Source organism: Styela clava, chromosome 14 (assembly GCF_964204865.1).
Source record: "Styela clava chromosome 14, kaStyClav1.hap1.2, whole genome shotgun sequence".
NCBI lineage: Eukaryota > Metazoa > Chordata > Ascidiacea > Stolidobranchia > Styelidae > Styela > Styela clava.
Window position 1 is genome coordinate 478,028 of NC_135263.1, and position 20,044 is coordinate 498,071.

At 35.6% G+C, this 20,044-nt stretch overlaps 1 protein-coding gene across 1 annotated transcript; it reads right to left on the reverse strand.

The window, feature by feature from the left end:
* Positions 1–13,185: 13,185 nt before the first annotated feature.
* LOC120340383 (uncharacterized) lies at positions 13,186–19,652 on the reverse strand. The gene is made up of 7 exons (XM_078120014.1): positions 19,505–19,652; positions 17,256–17,314; positions 16,909–16,948; positions 16,410–16,667; positions 16,067–16,192; positions 14,605–14,825; positions 13,186–14,127 (listed from the first exon to the last, which is right to left on the reverse strand). The coding sequence occupies exons 1-7, from the start codon at positions 19,572–19,574 to the stop codon at positions 13,933–13,935; spliced, it is 969 nt and encodes a 322-aa protein (XP_077976140.1). The 5' UTR covers positions 19,575–19,652; the 3' UTR covers positions 13,186–13,932.
* Between the last annotated feature and the right edge of the window lie 392 nt (positions 19,653–20,044).

The following is a 20,044-nucleotide window of genomic DNA, read 5'->3' on the forward strand; positions in this document are numbered from 1 at the left end:
GAGTATTTGATTTGGACCGCACCTGATTCTTTATTTTGAATCCTTAGTCCCATTTTTGAAATTTCCTTTTATAAAATGCCTTTTATAGTTTTAAATACATATGAGAGGAGCTATGACACCATAATAAACAGTCTTGATTATCTAATAATCATTAGCCGGTCGAGGAATTACGCGTTTAAGGATGCCGAAATATAATTTCTAGACAGACCGGACCTGAATAATTTTGTAAGCGGATCTATGATAAAAATAGTTGAGTAGCCCTGGCCTATACCAAAGTTTCAAAGTCGAAATTCTCTTCAACCTTCATTCCGAGTGCAGAGTAAATATTACCAAGTCCTAGAAAACCATAGTTAGGGGTTTGGCGTAAAATAAATTTATCCTAGATACACATCCCTATTGAAATTCCGATGCTAAAATATTATGGACCAGAGACCTAACCACCAATTCATGACTATGGTGGGCTGTAGTGGAGAACAAATGATATTTGCTATCTCAAATACCCCCGTTAAAAACTCTCAATCATCTCCTAAATTTGGGCTAAACAGAGAGATAGAAAGCTATATAGATAGAAAGACATCAAGACTAAAGATGATTCCTAAGTCCTAAATATTGGAGAGTATTCAAGAACATTCTAAATATGATATTTCAACATAACGTGCAAAATAGCGAATAATTTCCCAATGTGATAAGTTGAATGACCTTGTTTTACATGAATAATCAGTGTAAGAACGATCTCGAATAATCGAGAAAATTGTGTACCCCTTTAAATGCGATCTCAAACGTACAAGAGATCATCGTCTTTATCGTCAAATATCAATAATTCTGATGATCGCTACGCTACTGTTACGAATAATAACTTGAAAATGTAAGTTGGTTTATTTGATTTAATTTATTGTAATATAATTATCGAAGAAAATAAAATCTATACAGGCAATTGTCTAGATCCTTGCTGTTATATCAAATTAACAGACGTCTCGACTTGAACAAGTAACAACCGATTATATTCTGTTTGGAGTCAGATTAATATCTAACTAGTTTAATTAGCTTAATTAGCAACTACAACAAGAGTCGTCTCAATTTCTTAGGGTTGGTTTTGTATTTTTAACACAAGTAGAATATGAGCGAAGTTAATTACATCGGATATGACAAAAGTTGACTGGATTCGATTCCAATTCACTCTGGACAATCCTGATTTTGTCACCTTTGAAAATTTAGATATTTATATCATATTCAAAGTGACCAAAATCAAATTGATTTATTGATAGGCTGTTCCCTGAAACACTACAACGAAGTGTTGTCCCGTTTTGAGGCTACGGGATTGGCAGATTTATCGTACTTGTGTTAAGTATGATTCTCTGTTATTCGGTCCTCGAAAAACATTCTATGATTTGTGTATCGCAGACGAGACCTTGAAGCAGGGGTTCTCAATGCGGTCAGCCGATGCATATTTTGCGGCCAGCCAAAGATCTTTGATGAAATCAAACATGTGTGATTAAATCTGCGGCGCAACGAATATAAACGATTTTTAAATTCGGTATCACTCTTCTCATCCCTTACAGCGCGCATTATAAGACTATGAATTGTGTCATCACTGAAAACAGATGAATTACGTATTGTTACGTAAAAATTGAGTTACTTAGCTCGCTCATCGCACACTTTATCTACCTTCGGAAGTGCGCTTTGCAACAGTATTACGCTGCGTCCAACTTAAAAACAATAAGTCATGGCGATAAAGAGGAAAAGAGGAAGAAAGTAAACGACGAAAACAGGGTTTTTAAGTCTGCTTGGAACAATGAATTCGCTTTTGCAGAGATAAATGGGAAACCCATGTGTCTTGTTTGTCAAAGAATGGTTGCTGTGCCGAAGCAAGCAAATTTACAACGACAATACAAACAGCTTCAGCCAGAGTTCAAAATTGCATATCCATCTGGTTGTGATCTTAGGAAAAAGATTGTAAAGTACTTGTGAACAGAATGCAGACTCAGAACTCTCATTAAGAATAAAACAATTGTAAAACGTTTTTGTAATTGAAAAACATTGTTGCTGTTGGGCATAATTATATTTTTTTCTATGTTGTAAATTTCTGTCATAGTTCTAGCTAGGTGAGAAGTTGCAACTGCAAACTTGCGAATGCTATTCATTAACTTTGTTTTAGAATGCACAAAAATGAAAACAAAAAGCAAATTATACATCAGTATCGGACTAATAAATGAATTGAATATTACAAATACATGGTAATATTATTCTGTGGCCCGTCGCATCTTTTGTGGTCAAAATGCAGCTCATTTACCTGGGAGGTTGAGTACCCCTGCTGTAAAGTCTATCTAGTATATGTGTCTCGTTTTGTACCTATTTACTCAACTATTTTCAGGAGCTAAGCATAATGTTGTTTTTGTATATAGTGAAAAAGCTTTTTGTATACTGAAAAAAAGTCTCGCAAATAATTCTGTTATGTCTTATTTGAATCCTAAGCCTTGTACTGAACTCATTGTGGCGGTTTTGAAGTATTTGGTTACGTTTTTCTCCACCGACAAGTCCATGCATCTGAAACAAACAACTAACTAATCCCATACCCAACATGGACGGGTAACCGGACGAGATGCCGGGGTTCACCGTATAGTTAAGACGTCATATCGGCTTTCCTCCTAATATAGATAGAATTTAGATTTTATATTAGGTTTTTATCCCAAGAAACGTAAAGTTGACAAAACACACATTTTATTACTTATGCAGTGCGCGGCAACACGAAAGTACTGCGCAGGGATTCTCGGCCAGCTGCGCAGCTTAGAAGGAACGTTACTTTCCTCTCCTAAATATGTAAATCCTGTCTCATATAAACCCCGCTAGATTATACCAGTATATCCATATAATTGTGTACTAGAGCTGTAAAATGGCTGCTCAGCAGTATTGCTTTTTTGTCTTAATATTCTGCTCGCAAGTAACAGTAGTGTTTGCTTGTTTAAAATCTATTTTTCTCATTTTTATAGCTGCCCATATGTAGTAGACGAGGAATTGAATACCTCTGATTTCAACTTCGATAATATTAAACCATGTTTGTCACTTGATATTGTTGACAATGTATATATTAACTTAGGCTGTTAGACCCAAAAATCAATTTACTGTGGCACATTTTAATATTCGGTTTTACAAAAGCATATCGATGAATAGCCAAACATTATGCTGGTTAGAAATCTAGCAATGAATGCAGTTTTATTGGAATTCCTATTCAAGAAAAGCCCGACAATGTGAACAAGTGAGCATCGGTTCAACTTATAGGCATCTGGTTTGAAATCAGTGGCATTGATTGTGTGAAGTACATAAGAGAGAATGGTATGGGATTAGTATACAGAAGCATGAACTTGATGATGGAGAAAAGCCGTGACCGACCAGCAGCGGTTGGTTCAGCTAGATAGCCGATGACTGGCTTTGATTTCATAAGGAAAAAATCCAAAAATAGCCAGTTTGCAATCTTTAAAATTTTATTTTGGCAATAACACATATAATCATTATAAAATAGTGCAGTCAATGAGAAGAACAGATAAAACTTCTGCTGTAAAGTGGAATTCGCATAATTGATGAAGATACACCATACCAACACAGAGCCTAGGAACAATGTCGGTTTGACTAATCCGGATTGAAGGAGTTAAGTTTCGTGAATCCGGATAAGATTATTTTTCAACCGCCCAAGATAATGCCAGATAGGTTTTATTGGATACATAATGGACCAATAGATTGTTTTTGTAAAATGTTGTTTTTATTGTATTTTTTCTGGTTCCCTTTTGAAAAATAGATTTTCTAATTCACTAATGGACCGATTGCTTTGATATTTTCTGTCGTTAAAGATTGTATTTTTTGCTAGAACACTATTATTTTATTACATTTATTCTTAAATTGCCTATGAGAACTGATTTTCATCCAATATATTTTAATTTTTCATGGGAACACGATTTTTAATCCGCTAAGCATGACAGCGTTTTCCGAATATACGCGAGGCTACGCGAAACTCGGAGATCCATTTAATACCGGTAAGTACGGTGCAAAGAGTACTTTGTTTTAAATTTGGTGTTCATATAGTTGAGTATTGCTCTCTTGTTTCTTAGTTTAGTTCAGCATATTTCTCCGAAATGAGGGAACCCGTTGTTAGCGAGTCTGATTCGGGAGAGAGTCTGATATATGACATTCTTGGTAATTTAAATCCCGCTACTGGAAGTAAGTAATACTAAGTGAAGCAAGTTTCATTTATTGAGACGAGCATACTCTTTAATTATAATCACAAGCGACTTCAGTTTTGAATGAAAACACAAAAATTAAAATATCAGTAATTTAACTTTCATGAACACGTAATTCAGTCTCTTCTCATAAATAAAATCAGAATTTAATGTTTGAGAAACGGGCTTTGTAAAAATATGTGATTTATAAGAATTAACGGGCAATTTAAGGGTAGATAGTTTATGAGCCGTTTATAAATTATGCATAATCAGACATGGGCATATGATAACCAGAACATTGGTAGTTAAATTTTTTATGGACATCATGAAGTCAGTTCTCAAGTTATGAAGTCAGTCCGCAATATATCTTAACCAAGTTTGTTATTTTTTAATCAGTAATTGTTTTAAGTATTTTTACTTCATTTAATTAATACATCTGTGAGAGCCAAAACAATATATGTTGCCGAAACCTCGAATTATGTTTAAAAGTGTACTATATAAGCCTTACTTCGATTAGGATTAATAATTCAGCTACCCTGCTTACCCAGTGTGTACCAAAGTAAGGAGGAAGTGCCGAATTGCAAACAAGTACAGTCCTTTGAAAAATAATAGTTCGTCACATATCCTGCATAAAGCTCTGTTTTTCACAGGAGATCCAACGAGATGTGCATTCAAAGTGTTATGGTTGTAGGCGACGAAAGCGTGTTCTATTCGGCTGTTTGTATTTCGCAGATCTAATAAAATGAAAAACCGCGGTCCCTCGTCCGGTTATCAGTACCGTGTCGGGTCATATTAGACAGTAGGTTTGGGGAAAGAATCTCGATATATTGTTTTATGTGTAATCTGTGAACGAGGGTAGATTCAACGCTTTTCCAGATATCCGGTATCATGGGCTTCTTCAATAACTGACTCACTGGTTCAGAACAATAGCAAAGCAACCCACAAATGATCGAATCAATATTTATTATCATGTTTGGTTATATACTGAAACAAGAGAGCTACGCACAAATATATGGACACGTTAGACCAGAGCGAATCAGTCCTTACCGGTACCTTTGACGCTAACGGTACCCTCAAAAAAGTTCTGAATTTCCAGTAGCAAGAATTTTGCAGAATCAAAACGTACAGCCAGTCATGACACTGACTAAAATCCGTGTTCCCATGGATAAAAAATAATAGAGCAAAATTTTAGACGAAATATCAAATTTCATAGAATTCACGAAAAATTTTGAAATAAATAAAAGTAATAGCCTTCTAGCGAAAAAATTAATCTTTAACCACTGAAAATTTCAAAGCAATTGGTCCAGTATTCGAAGAGAAAAGCGACTTTTTAAAAACGTGTCAAAGAACAAGAACAACAACAACAACAACAACATAATATTGAAACGATCGTTATGTCCACTTCGTGTCCAATCACATGGAGACAGCTATGAATTTATTTACTGAGCAAAAAGGTTTCAATAGACAAGGCGACCAATTCAATGCATGGGTTATACGGTTAATAATAGAATAATAGTAAAGGAACAATATACAAGTAAGCAGTGGCAGGATTCAAGGGGTTCTTGAAAACCGTTCTAATTTTATTGTTGGTTTAGTTCATCAACATGGTTATTTAAAATGAGGGAACCTGTTGTTAGCGAGCCAGAGAACCCGTTGTTGGAACTTTAAATCCCGCCACTGAAAGTAAGTAATAATAAAATAATAAGTGAAGCAGATTTCATTTATTAAGACGAACATATTCGTGTGGCCTTTGTCTGAGCATCATCACAGGGCGACTTCAGTGCGGAATAAACTGCACAAATCAGTATCAGTAATTTAACTTACGTAAACACATAATTTAGTTTCTTCTCATAAATAAAATCAGGTTTTATTGCCAGGAAAACAGACTTTAAGACAATATGCGATTTAGTAAAATTGAAGAGTAATTTAAAATTGGATAATTTATGGGCCGCTTATGAGTTATTCATAATCAGACATGGACCTATGATGAATAGAACATTTGAGAAATGATAGTTTATACTTTATATAATCATCGGCCATAGAAAAGCGAACAAAAATTTAAAAAAAATCCATATAAATAACAAAAGTCATTTAAACGTTTTTGTCTCTTTTATCATTGAATCCGTCAACAAAGTTTTGTCAGGTTTTGATCTGGTTTTATATTTCACAGATGACACCGTGGGATGAGTAGGATGGTGAATCATTGAACATTCCCTGATATGCATTCTCTGGATCTTTATCGACACGAACACCAACATTTGTCCGCGATGCTTCGGATTTCGGATAAGTAGGATACCACACTTCTGTTGCTATAGTGATTGATTCTCCATTGGACAGTAAAAGCTGATTATTCTGTAACAATTGAACAAACAGTATCAAAATCTGTTCCTTGAAATATCAATGCAACTGACATATTAGATGAAGAATGAAAATATTTGCTTGTAGTAATTTTATAGTAAGGTGATTTTATAATAAAATGTGTGAAAAGCTGAAAATAATGCATTAGAAATGCTAAAATATTTGGAAATAAAAAACACTCGTTCTGACGACTCGCCTATGACGTCGCAATCTATTGGGAATTATATTCAAATATTTTTAATTTTTTATGCTTCCAATCTCTTAAATTAACAGTATTTGGTAATTTTATTGAAGATATTTGAGCCAACATTGACCCGATGAAGTTTACAAAAATGAGTCAAACTCTGCTGAGATTGTGATCTATTAACTGACCTTATACTCCATCCCAGTCCAGATGTTAATCCATGTCTGACCAGCGGGCATCAGTGAACGTAGATGAGGGAGCAGCAACTGGTAATGCTTGAGGTCGTAAATATTCGCGGGTTTTTCGTTTATTGATTTGCAGATTGGTTCGGCATTGTTGAAGGTGACGTTGTATACATCATACACAACTGCTCGGTAGCATTTTTTTTTGTATGTGACGTCACACTTATCTAAAAACATTATTGTGGTCATTGAATATTCTCTGTTAAAAAATGGAAATGACTTCATAAAATTAGAGATTAAAATTTCAACATGTTTAGAAACAAAATTATTTCGCAAAAAATTCACATTCTGAATTTATTTGGAATTAGCGACAAAAAAAGCGATCCTGAAATGAAAAGATTATGATGGCTACCTCCGTATCCATCTTGGTATCCATGTCACATGGCAGGGATGGATTAATCATTAAGCGAAATAAGAAAGTGCTTAGGGCACCAAGAGAAGGATGTACCACATAGCTGAAACGCCAAACTCTGGCCTTCAGGCCCACAACGGCATACGGTTTAACTAATAATTCGTGGAGTCTAAAATATTCAACACGTTGCAAAATATAAAAAGAAATTACTCTGCTTGATGGCGAGACTTCTTCTAATCAAGTTGGCAATCTCTGTAAAAAAGACATATTTTGTTTAAATATTTCATTTACCTCACAGAAAATGAAAAGCTCTCTCATACTAGCGTGGATCGCGACTGAAACTTCAAAACCAAACTCAATTTTTGATTGTTAGACCCTTAGTGTTTCACTATAAGTCTTAGATTATAAAAATGTTGACGAGAGTATTTGCTCAGCTAAAACCCGTATGATTTACTGTTTTTGTTAAAGTTAAGTATGCATAAAACATTATCAATCATGAGTTGTTATTTTCACAAATTGAAATAATATTTTAGACGGCAACATGACTCGCACTTATCTGGTCTCCAATGAAAAATCTGTTTAAATTTCTTACCAGATCCGTCGTCTTTCTGTGAAATAAAGTTGAATCTTGGTAATAAAACGAAGTTTTATTTTTAGTTGGAAACGATTTTTATTCGACTTCTGATTATTAACTTCCGTTTTCCAACCGTGGAAGAATTAAGATGTTTGCAGAGATGATTTTACTTTGTATTTGAATTGTTTAGCTATTTAGTATTTTTGTAAAAATACCTATGTACACATAATAAACAATCCAATTTGTGCATGAGCAGCTTCTCTTCAAACCAGATACCGGACAAGGAGCTAGTACTCGATAAGGTGCGACTTCTTTGGGGGAATCGATTTCAATTAGCCAAGATGAAATGGCATTTGGGTTAACGATGTTATTCTACAAGTTGCGCACTTTGAAAAATACTGCACTTTGCATAATTATAGCATTTTATGACTAATAAACAAATTAATTTGCCAACGAGTTTGAAAATGTAATCATTTCAGTTTTACCTTGCAATCTCCTACAGAGACGAGTTTCCCTTTCACTAGCTTGGTGACGCAGACTCCATCTGTAAAATATAAAATGACGTGTCAGTAATCCTAGTATTTGCAGTCTCGTATCATTGCTTGTGTATATTATTTATTATGTTTGAGTAAAGATGGGAAATGATTTTCATATTTATCTCGGGTTAGAGGAAAGCTTATAAAACGGTATGGAGAACCACAACCTCTCGAACGGTTACCAGTTTATCTCGGGTATGGGATTAGTTAACCAGTTATTTGTTTTAGATGCATGAACTTGATGGTAGAAGAAGTGACCAGCGTTCACCTGAACCAGCCTACGGTGATGAAAAATCCAGCAATACTATCGAGAATTATTCATCTCCCATGAGATGCGAACCAGGCAATGCATGGCAATCAGAGGTGCGATGTATCACTAACGCTTAGCACGATACGCCATGCCGCCGGATTACATCGTGTCGGTTGAACTTTTTATCAGGACTATGAGGTATTATAACATTGACTTGAACCACGACGCTCTAAAAAATTTATTATATTAAAATGATCACAAGTCTTACCAGGGATTTTCTTTCCGAACGAGAAGCCGATGATAAGAAAAAGGCAGATTACTTTGATGAAAATCATATCTGACTTATAATCACCCTGCTAAATGCTTAAACCTATAATGTCTGTGAGAAAACAAGAAAGAATCAAAGTTAATAACTGTTCAGCAAAGCTCGTGGTTTGTCTGTCTTGTATGTTGAGATGCGTAAACACTCTTGTATCTAGGTAAAATGGCGCTCATGGCAAAGTTTTGAAATGCGACCATTTAACCGTAGAGCGACAATTTTTCACAACTGTTGTTGAATTGCATAATTGTACGTCATTATTTAAGTAAAAATACGAGTTGCAATTATTTCCAAGTTGAAACTGATTTATTGAAACATTTTACGATTATGCCTTCTTGCCTTTTTTGCGTTCCCTTTCCAAAAAGCGCCCATTTAATGATCCATCGCTTCCATACCCTAATATATTCGAGTTGACATTGAGATGCGACTTAAACTTAACACACTCTGGCATCGAACCCAGAGGCGTAGCCTGGAGTTTCCAAAGAATGCTTTATTTCGTATAAGGACCCGTAAAAGTATTGTTGTAATTAACCGCTCAGCGAACTGTTTGAATGATGGAATCTGTTTTCAGCAATTTATGTGGCTGTAGGACCCATTATAAAAAAAAAGTCACATACAATTTAACATCACATAAATACTCGAGATTCGATACGAAAAAATTATTCGGTAAGGTTTTGGAATCATGAGGTATTCGAAAATTCCAAGCCCTACGATTGTTAACTAACGATATGTGGAGTCCGCAATCGTTTCGGTTCAGCTTTGCCTACCCAATTTATTACATTTATGACGTAACAACAGACCCTTTCACATCTGCTCAGACACCTATGTTACACTGACAGATTTTTAGCCGTGGTTTCAAACAATACCTCGTTTTCGCAATTATGAATGCTAATCGTTAGTTTTGGGTCGTGATTTCGAAATTTAAGTATGAATGAAAGAAGTCAATAATCATTGTGCCTTCTTAGGAGTTGTAATTTAATAGCAGTAATCAAAAAATGTCTAGAAATAGCTGTGATGAAATTGGATAAAATTCTCTACCGGTACGCAACGTTTTGGGGTAGGCAAGGATGCACTCGTGGTGCGTGCTTTTGGTGAAACTGTTGCTGTGTACGTTTCTCGTGCTAAAATAAACGTTGAACGTGTATTTCACGCCAATAGTACAAGTCTCGTTAACTTTTGTACTGCTTACATGAAGATATTCATGACAGCAATTATTTTACTAACAGTTAACCTCATGATAGTTGTCTAGAAATCTCGTATAGTTGTTTTTCTATGATGTTCTTGATCTATATTCTGCGATATAGAATTTAATATTCAAGTCTTCAGATATGTAGAATTTATATTGTTGGATAAATTAAATGGATTTTCCGACTTTTGGGAATTCATTGTATTGCATTGACAAAAATAGTTGCCCGGCCCGTTTCAACACAGTTTAAGTCATACAAAGTCCGCGGTCAAAAGAGTTTGGTGACCCCTGCCCGAGAAAGGCACCGGAACCCTGGGAACACCCTAAGGGTGTCCATACAGCCTTAAAAAAAATTTAAATTTTCATTATGAATGCACGCGCATCTCGTTCCATACGAGACAAGACTTTTTATTTATTTGTTTTTATCAATCATTTTATCGCCTGTTATGTTGATTATGAGGTCGAAATAAACTTATATTTAAACTAACACCTGAATCTAACACGGAACACTTGTGAAATACACTAATTATATTATACACGCGCATCTGACTATATCTCACAATCTACATAGCATTCACTCTCGGATTTCAATGTAAACTTGCGGAACCCCTGAACTGGATTGCCGGAGCACTAGAGCAGGGGTTTGCAACCTGCGGGACAAATGTGGCCCTCAAGAAAAAATTCTGCAGCCCGCGGTGAAGTGCCAATTTTGAATGATTTGCGGCACGCAAAACAAGTTTTATTTAAGTTGGTACGTGCGAGCAATTCCAATCCCTTTGCGTTGCAAAGTCTATAACTGAATTCAATTTATTGTCTATGACGTTACAATGCTTTAACAGCTAGATTGTGCAAAAAACGAATGTCACAAGATCAATATCCAAAATATTTGTGCCTGGAACTACTAGAGAGCTTATATGTTAAATAAAGATGCAGCCCGCGTTTTTACCCAGTTATTTCCATCTGGCCCTCCTGTATTAAAGGTTGCACATCCTTACTTTAGAGGGCATCGCAACCCTGGTTAAAAACCACTGCCTTACAAGTTCACTCCTAATGACAACGAATTATTTGTCAAAACGGTTCCTCTTTTAATAACCCTATTATCAATATTTTCTGTGCTATACACCTATATGACATAACATCTTTAGTGAACCGCGGCAACCTATGTCATGCCCCCTCCCCCACACGACGTAATAACAACGCTCATAACGGTGTTTGGTATGATATCCAAGATATAGGGTGTCCATAACGGCCTAAAAAAATTAAAATTGCCAAAGGGAATTTATCGATACCATACATTGTTTTGCCTCACAAATGTATTAAAAGAAGTAAAAATACTTGAACAATTACTGACTAAAAACAACAAACCTGTTTAGGATATATTGAGAACTGACTGCATAACAAAATTAGAATTGTGAAGGGACTCTATGTACACCATGTATATTCACTAACCTAACCCAGGATAGTGATATAAGTGTACCAAAGAGGGAAATGAAATTGTTTCGAGAGACCTGGAAAATCATACATGCTACAATAATAACATTATTCCCAGCGATATATTAATACTCAGGGAGATATATATTCCAATCGCTATGAAATATATACGCGCCCTTTATGATTTCCGATTGGTCGATCACTTCCTGAAGTCGAGAAACGACAAAATTCTTGCATCTAGAGCATAATAATAACATGTAATAGCTAATAGTCCTATCACTGGTTCGACGGATGAGTCTGATTGTGCTAAACTAAACAACAGAACAGGATTTCAACTTTGTTCGGTATAGTACTACACGCCAAGCTCTAGGCAGCCAAAAATTATATTTTTTGAAGGAGGGAGGGGAGGGGGAATTAATTTTTTAATATGACGTAATACAGCTGATTCGGGACTTTAGCAACCCGGTTCGGGGCTTTCTCAGTCTCGAAAGCGGGTATTTTTCTCCCGAAGTGATGCGTTTATTGTTATATATTTGTAAACAATGAAAATGCGGTAAAAAAAATGAGTGCATTTTGGTCATCGTGTTTTATTTTTCAAAATGTGATTGAAAGTTTTCGAGAATTTTGAATGAACCTTTAAATACAAAGTAACTAAATCATGCTCTCCCTGTTTAACTAACTCGCCCCAACTTATTCTCAGCGACTTTCCAATTTATAGCTATTATTACCTTACTTTTTATTAGTCAGCAAGTGGTATGTATGACTTTATATTGTACTTCAAGTTCGTGTTTTGCTCATAGAAACGGTTTCGAACCTTTCAAAACTGTTGTTTTTTCGGGGCAAACTTCCTACCTCAGTTTTTCTATTCATATTCTTCTATGTCTGCGTTACTCCCAACTAACGATAGGCGCGTTCTACACACCACTGGCATGTGATTTCGTTTACACTAATTACCACAAAACAATAGCCTACAACAGCCATTGTTACGACATACATCCGTGCGCATACAAATATATGAATTTATGAACATTTTTATTAGTCGCAAAAAAATTGTTTGCTGGACGCATTTTACCGATCACTGTCTCACAGTTTCACTACAAACGATAACGAATTATTTGTCGAAACGGTTTCTCTCCGTAAAACCCTATTATTAATATTTTCTATGCATCTGCATGACGTAACATCCTTAGTAAACCGCTGCAACCTAGGTCATGCCCCCTTCCCTCACACGATGTAATAACAACGTTTATAACGGTGTTTGTTAGGCTATCGAAGATATAGGGTGTCCATAAGTCCTAAAATATTTTATATTTTGCAAAGGGAGTTCATCGATACTCTCGTCCAGTTACCAGTACCGTGTTGGGTCATAATAGACAGTAGGTTTGGGCAGAGAATTCCTATATATTGTTCTAAGTGTAATCTGTGAACGAGGGTAGATTCAACGCTTTTCCCAGATATCTGGTTTCAATCGCTTCTCCAATAACTGACTCACTGGTTAAGAACAAGAACGAAGAAACCCAAAAATGATCGAATCAATGTTTATTATCATGTTTGGTTATATACAGAAATCACATGGAGACAGCTATAAATTTATTTACTGAGCAAATACGTTTCAATAGACAAGGCGACCAGTTCAAGGCATGGGTTATACGGTTAATAATAGAATAATAGTAAAGGAACAATGTAAGCAGTGGCAGGATTCAAGAGGCTCTTGCAAACCGTTCCTGTTTTTTTATGATTTAGTTCAGTATGTTTCTCTAAAATGAGAGAACCCGTTGTTAGCGAGTTCGGTGCGATAGAGAACCCGTTCTTAGATTTTTGAATTCTGCCACTGAATGTGAGTAATCATAAGTAAAAAGCAAGTTTCATTTATATTAGGACGAACATTGTGTGGCCTTTGTCTAATCATATTCACAGGCCGGCTTCAGTGTGGAATAAAAATGCATAAGTAAAAATATTAGTAATTTAACTTTTATAAACACGTAATTTAGACTTCTTTCATAAATAAAATCGGGTTTTAACGGTTTTAAGGCTTGAAAAACAGACTTTGTAAAAAAATGCGATTTAGTAAAATTGAAGAGTAATTTAAGATCGGATCGTTCATGGGCAGCTTATAAATTTTGCATAATCAGACATGGACCTATCATAATTAGAACATTTAGAACAACGGCCATAGAAAAGCGAACAAAAATTTTAATGAAAATCTATATAGATAACAACAGTCATTTAACTGTTTTTGTCTTTTTTATCATTGAATCCGTCAACGAAGTTCTGTCAGGTTTTGATCTGGTTTTATATTTCACAGATGACACCGTTGGTTGTGTAGGATGGTGAATTATTGAACATTCCCTGATATGCATACCCTTGATCTTTATCGACACGAACACCAACATTTGTACGGAATGTATCGGATCCCGGATAAGAAGGAAACCACACTTCTGTTGCAATAGTGATTGGTCTTCCATTGGACAGCAAAAGCTGATTGTTCTGTCACAATTGAATAAACAGTTTTTAATATCTATTGCATGCAATGTTAATGCGGCTGACATATTACATGAAGAATGAAAATATTTGCGTGTAGGAATAGTCTCCATAGTAAAGGTTGTCAGCATAGATAGACGTATGGTGAGTAATGTTAGCAACATGCGTCATTCTTGTGTTTGGAACTGCATGAAAATGGGTGAAAACCAGAAATCAATGAATTACAAATTCTAAAATGTTTGTAAATTAAAAAGATACGCGATCAGACGGCTAGGCTATGACGTCACAATATATTGTAAACTATATTTCTATATTTTGTTTTTTTTTAATTATCCAATCTTCTAATAAATCATAAGGCAATGTTTGACCTCCCATTATTCGGTAATTTTATTAAAAAGTGCTTTTGGTCAATCCTCGACCCGGTTAACTTTATAATCTTTATAAAAAGTCAAACTCTGCTGAGATTGTGATCCATCAACTGACCTTATACTCCATTCCAGTCCAGATGTTTATATATGTCCAACCAGCAGGGATCAGTGAACGTAGATAAGGGAGCAGCAGCTGGTAATGCTTGAGGTCGTAAATATTCGCGGGTTTTCCGTTCATTGATTTGCAGATTGCTTTGGCATCGGTGAAGGTAACGTTTGGTACATCATACACAATTGCTCGGTAGCATTTTTTCTTGTATGTGACGTCACACTTAACTGAAAACATTATTGTTGTCATTGAATAACTTCATGTTAAATTATGACAGGGAATGACTTCATAGAATTTAGGATTAAAATTCCAACCTGACCACTAAGCAAAAAAAGCACGTGCTCACTGCGTCATGGGAAAGCAAATCTTCAATGGGACCGCAGTGTATAAAGAAAAATAATTCGGGTCAGGCGACTCAAACCGCGATACTCGTCCGATCCTAAATTATTTTTTTATGTTTTTTTTGAATGACACAAATAAGGCACCAAGGTCTTAGGTGGTTATGGCCTCGCTGATTGGGTGCGGCTTCCGCTATCATGGATCAATATTCGGGCTTTAGGGCGGAAAGGGCTCATAAATAAACCTAGGCTTACCATACGTCCCGTTTTAGGCGGGACATTCCTACTTTTTAACGTCTTGTCCAGGCCGTTCAGCCAAAGGTCCTCTTTGGCTTTCAGCCAGCATAATGAGTGGAATATTACCAATTAGCCTGTTTTTGTTACTGTTGTTTTTTTATTTCGATTAGTTTTTATATTATCCCTATATTCATAAGTCGCTTCATATTTTTGCCCCCGTGGTCGGGAAGGTTCGAGATAATCAGAATATCTTAACAAAATTTTTAATTTTTACAAATTTGCCAATATTCGAGCATCAAAAGGTCGCGAAATGTCACCGCAATCTATCTACGATGAATATAGTAAAAATAAATTTATAACAAGATTTTGAAATTTTGATTTTCGTTTTACGACTCATGTAAACACGCTGTTATGACATCTGGGAGAAATCACCAAGCATTTGACTGGCATTGCGGTGGCAGAGGTACTTGTGGTACGATACCAGACCCGAGTTCTTCAGATGCACCGCGAAACGATAGCACCAATGAGCATCAAGAGAGACAACGCTCAGACTATGGAATCTTTCTTGAGGTAATTTTGCTCTGCCCTATATTAAGGCGTCTTGCGTGGATCAAGAAGTTAGTTTTTCAATAATAATCTATGGTGAACACGTTGATGTCTTATATTCAGCAAATTTATTCAGTGTGTTTGTGATTCATTTTCACATTCAACTCCAAACACGGCGTTTGACAAGGCAAATACTAATACATAAAGATCCCCTTGTCGCAATTTCTCCTGTTTTGGACCTCAGGTGCTGGGGAATTCCAAATTAATATATTTGACGCGAACTAAAAAGCGTTTGGGGGGGAAAATATTTTCCGAGTGAAAAACGAGAGAGGGAAGGCCACACCAACCTGTACTCTGTTCAACTTTTGTAGTTTGTGGGCGAAAAGTAGAGAAAAAGGCTTCCTTAGTTGACCAAGGTGATGTGCCAATGGCGGTTGAAGCGCTGGTAGAAGAAGTTTTCTTGTCTTTGTATCCTGCGTGAAAAAACGAGTTTATATTACAAGTTTACAGCAAGATTTATAGTTCTGGGTACTTTGAGGTACTAAATGACAATGTGAATATATTTCAATTTTTTTCTATTTCAGTTTCTTTGCACAATCGCCGTATTGCCAATTACTATGAGTGAAATGGACTATTTTAGTATCTATTCTAGTGCATGTGATACCAAATAACATCATTAAAACTTCATACCATTGGGAGTGGTCGTTTCTTTGACACCTACAACAGAATTCGTGGTCGCTTCTTTATGACCTACAACAGAGGGTGTAGTCGTTTTTTTGACAGTTGCAACAGAGGGCGTGGTCGTTTCTTTGACAGTTGCAACAGAGGGCGTGGTCGTTTCTTTGACACTTGCAACAGAGGGCAGCACTGAGTTTGTCTCTGATTTTTCCATTGTCTTTTTTAATTGATGGAGCTCACTTTTCATTCCGTGTAATTGTTCCGTTAAGGCTGCGAAACGAAATCCGAATTTAATTTGAGCCATCAGTTTTACAGTCCGAATTCGGTAAATTTTTTGTTGGAAGATATGTACCGCTCTCTCCCGTTAAAAATAAGAATATGAGATGGGTATTGCTAAACTCCACGTTAGATGTGATTGTTAAAAATGACACATTAAAGATATAAAATGATTTGAATTTTACCAATAAAACGATTGTTTAAACGTATTTCGAACTATATTGTAGACGCTAACCTTCCAAAGCCTTCTCTTCGTCTTTTGTGCACTGTCCATTCTGAAATAGAATAAGAGAAATGTTTGAATATATGGATATGTAGGTTGCACATCCGTGTAGTAATGCCTTAGCTAAGCAAGTCTTTCCATATGCCGTAAAAAAGTGTTCCCATGGATTGAAGTGAAAACGTAGAATCTGGGATAAAGTATCGGGTCCCATCGAACTCAGTGCTAGTTTCAAACCTTCATTACCTACAGAAAAAATCGCTAGAACGTTCTATTTTCCTATATTTGTTCCAGATTTCAAACAAAACAGTTTTATTTTCACAAATAATACCAACAATATGAAACTACCACTAAGCTCTCACCTTAACGTCTCTCCAAGTAGGTTGCCCGTCGCAAACCATAGGCATCCAGCATTTCTCACCTGTTATTAAGAGAAAACTGAAATTAGAAATCGAGAGAAATGTTCATTTATAATATGTTTATTTTAAAATAGTATTATAACAGATAAACAAAAATATTTAAATAAACTTTTTTTTTTAACGAGACAAGTTCAGTACCTATCCACTTATGGCGCGCATTCGCTCATTCCATACTAAATTTTATACTTTTACACTCGTCATGCGAACGCACTATTTTTTTTCGCCTCGATGATGGTTAGTCGAATCAAATTTGAATTATTACGCCCGCCATTGGGGAATCTAACAATGTTCAACGGGCATGCGCTAATTTCTGATCAATACCCGCGATTAAATTTCCGTTTTTTGAGAATCGTTTCATTTTTTTAACGAACAATAAACTCTTGAAAGTTGAATTCCCCATAGTTTGCTGCTTTTGTTTATACGCCTTTCTATCAATCAATCAAATCGGCAAATCATAACAAAATGAAAACAAGAAAGATCACAAAAATATTTTACGGGATGGCGGGATAACCGCGAAATGACCCTTCGGTCTACTTGTCAGCGGCAACCTTAAAATAGCTCAAAACTTATGGCTACAAAATTTGCACAGCGGGAAACGTTTTTATGCACGAACATCGCCCCAAGATGACGCTTCACAAATTGGCCACTACACCCGCTTATCTATGAGAGATTTTTCCATTCTGGACATTTGAGTGTATATGACGATATTTAAAATTTTAGGTTTAATAACCAAATCAAATGAGGTGATGCTCGCATCGGAGATTTCAAAACCAAAGCGTTGTATTGTTTTACATCGTTATGAGGGAAGGGCCATTTACTAAGATCTACCGCCATTGCGGGATTAAGACGATAAGAGGCCCTAGGCTGTGCCATTTGGGAGATTTCTCCTGAACAATGACGTCATAAAGAATATATTATGACATCAAAAATAAATTGACTATTATCTACTTGCAAAATAAGACGCTAATCCCCCGAGTAGATTGAATAGTGGATTAAGAAACTCTGGCCGTGATAAAAGGTCATAGAATCAGAGTATAGTTTTACAAATTATACAATTTCAATATTTCAGTGTTTTTAATTTTTGAAACGGTAAATACTTGGGAGGAGAACTCATTTGATTATCAGCTTTATAAAATTTTAAACCGGTTTTATTCTAGAACAATCTTTTACGATTTAAAAACGGCTTAAAAATGACTGAAAACAGTTTAAAATTAAATGCCGGGGCCCCTAAGATTGAGGCACCTAGGCTTCAGCTTACTTTGCCTGGTAAATCAAACCTTGTTTACGGTACAGAAACTCATCCAATACTTGGCAAAATAAATGAGGTATTCAGAGAATAAGATATCGGATAAAAAAAAAAATCATATTTAAATGTCGGTTCAACCTCTATCGAGAGACCGAGGTTTGCCATACTATTACACCGTCATACCGACATCCCCTACGCCGGAATAAATAAATATTCCTTCTGATACAAATATACCGGGCGCAACCCGAGAAAACAGCTTCAAAATTCGCCAAAAGAATTGTTTCGATTCACAATTAAGTTGTGTTGCCTTTAGTAGCTAAAACGTTTATTTACGAATATAATTATGAGATATATGGTAAAATTTGTTAACTTGGACAAATAATTTTTTTTCATCTTCTTTTGTACAATTTTTTTTTGATGTGGTTCAGAAAAAATATTGAAATTTATAAAATAACGTCATCAATACACTAAGGACGAAAATTATTAGATTTCTGAATTCTATACTTATAAAAGGTTCATGCTGTTTAAATATCGATGGCCTGATATTTTTAGGGGCTTTATATAATTTTTGAATAACCAATTTATTGCCACTAATTTTCATATATGAATATCGCTGGTGAGGTTTTAAAATATATATATATATTTTTTTTTGTAAAATAAGCCGATATTACTAGCCGATTGAAAAAACAGCGCTAACAGTATAGAATTTTGGCCCAAAAATTTATTCAATGTTCAGCTTCCATAAGAATAGCTCAAATATCCTGCCTGATTGACTGGGGAAAACTTCTACTTGATGTCAGAATTACCTCACCAACTGGGATCAAATAATCAAAGAAATTTAATTATAGTATGCTCCATCCCTCCATCATACCCCCAGCCCTTCTTCAAAAAATAAAAATAACAGGCAAACAAGCAAACCGAACAAAACATGCACGATTATACTAACCTTTAATCAATAAACAAGCTTCCATCAACAGTATTAGTCCGATGAAACTGTGTCGAATCGGAATCTTCATTTCGAATCCAAGAATTTCGTCAATTTCGCTTCGATGAAAATAAATTTTCGAACAGCAAAGTTTAGAATGAAGCTTCAGTCTATTCACATCGAAATATATCCTATGCAAGCTGACTCACTACTCTGACGCGGGAAGAGAAATTGTTCTCTCTGTTTCAAATTTTAGGATACGTGTTGCGTCACAAAAAAAAGTCTGGGCTGCTCTTTCTATCTTTATGAAACGACGTCGTCGATACCACACCCGTGAGTAATATTCGGTGAATTTCAGATACATTTTCTGATGGATTTTGCTCTCCCAGTTTCGGTAGATAAAGATATACTAAATGAAAATTAAGAATAAGGAATGATTTGAATTTCCAGCGCAATCTGCATTCCTAGCTCTCACTCTTACTGGATAATTATTATTTGTTGGGCGGTGGCGGATGAGTTTTTTTCTGTCAAGGGCTTTGTACAAAATATCCCGATTCATTA

Coding starts and splice junctions, on each gene's coding strand:
- LOC120340383 (XM_078120014.1), bottom strand. CDS start 19,574: ATGAAGATTCCGATTCGACACAGTTTCATCGGACTAATACTGTTGATG. Junction 16,668..16,908: donor CGAAGAGAAGGCTTTGGAAG/GTTAGCGTCTAC, acceptor TTCGTTTCGCAG/CCTTAACGGAACAATTACAC. Junction 14,128..14,604: donor GGACTGGAATGGAGTATAAG/GTCAGTTGATGG, acceptor CAATTGTGACAG/AACAATCAGCTTTTGCTGTC.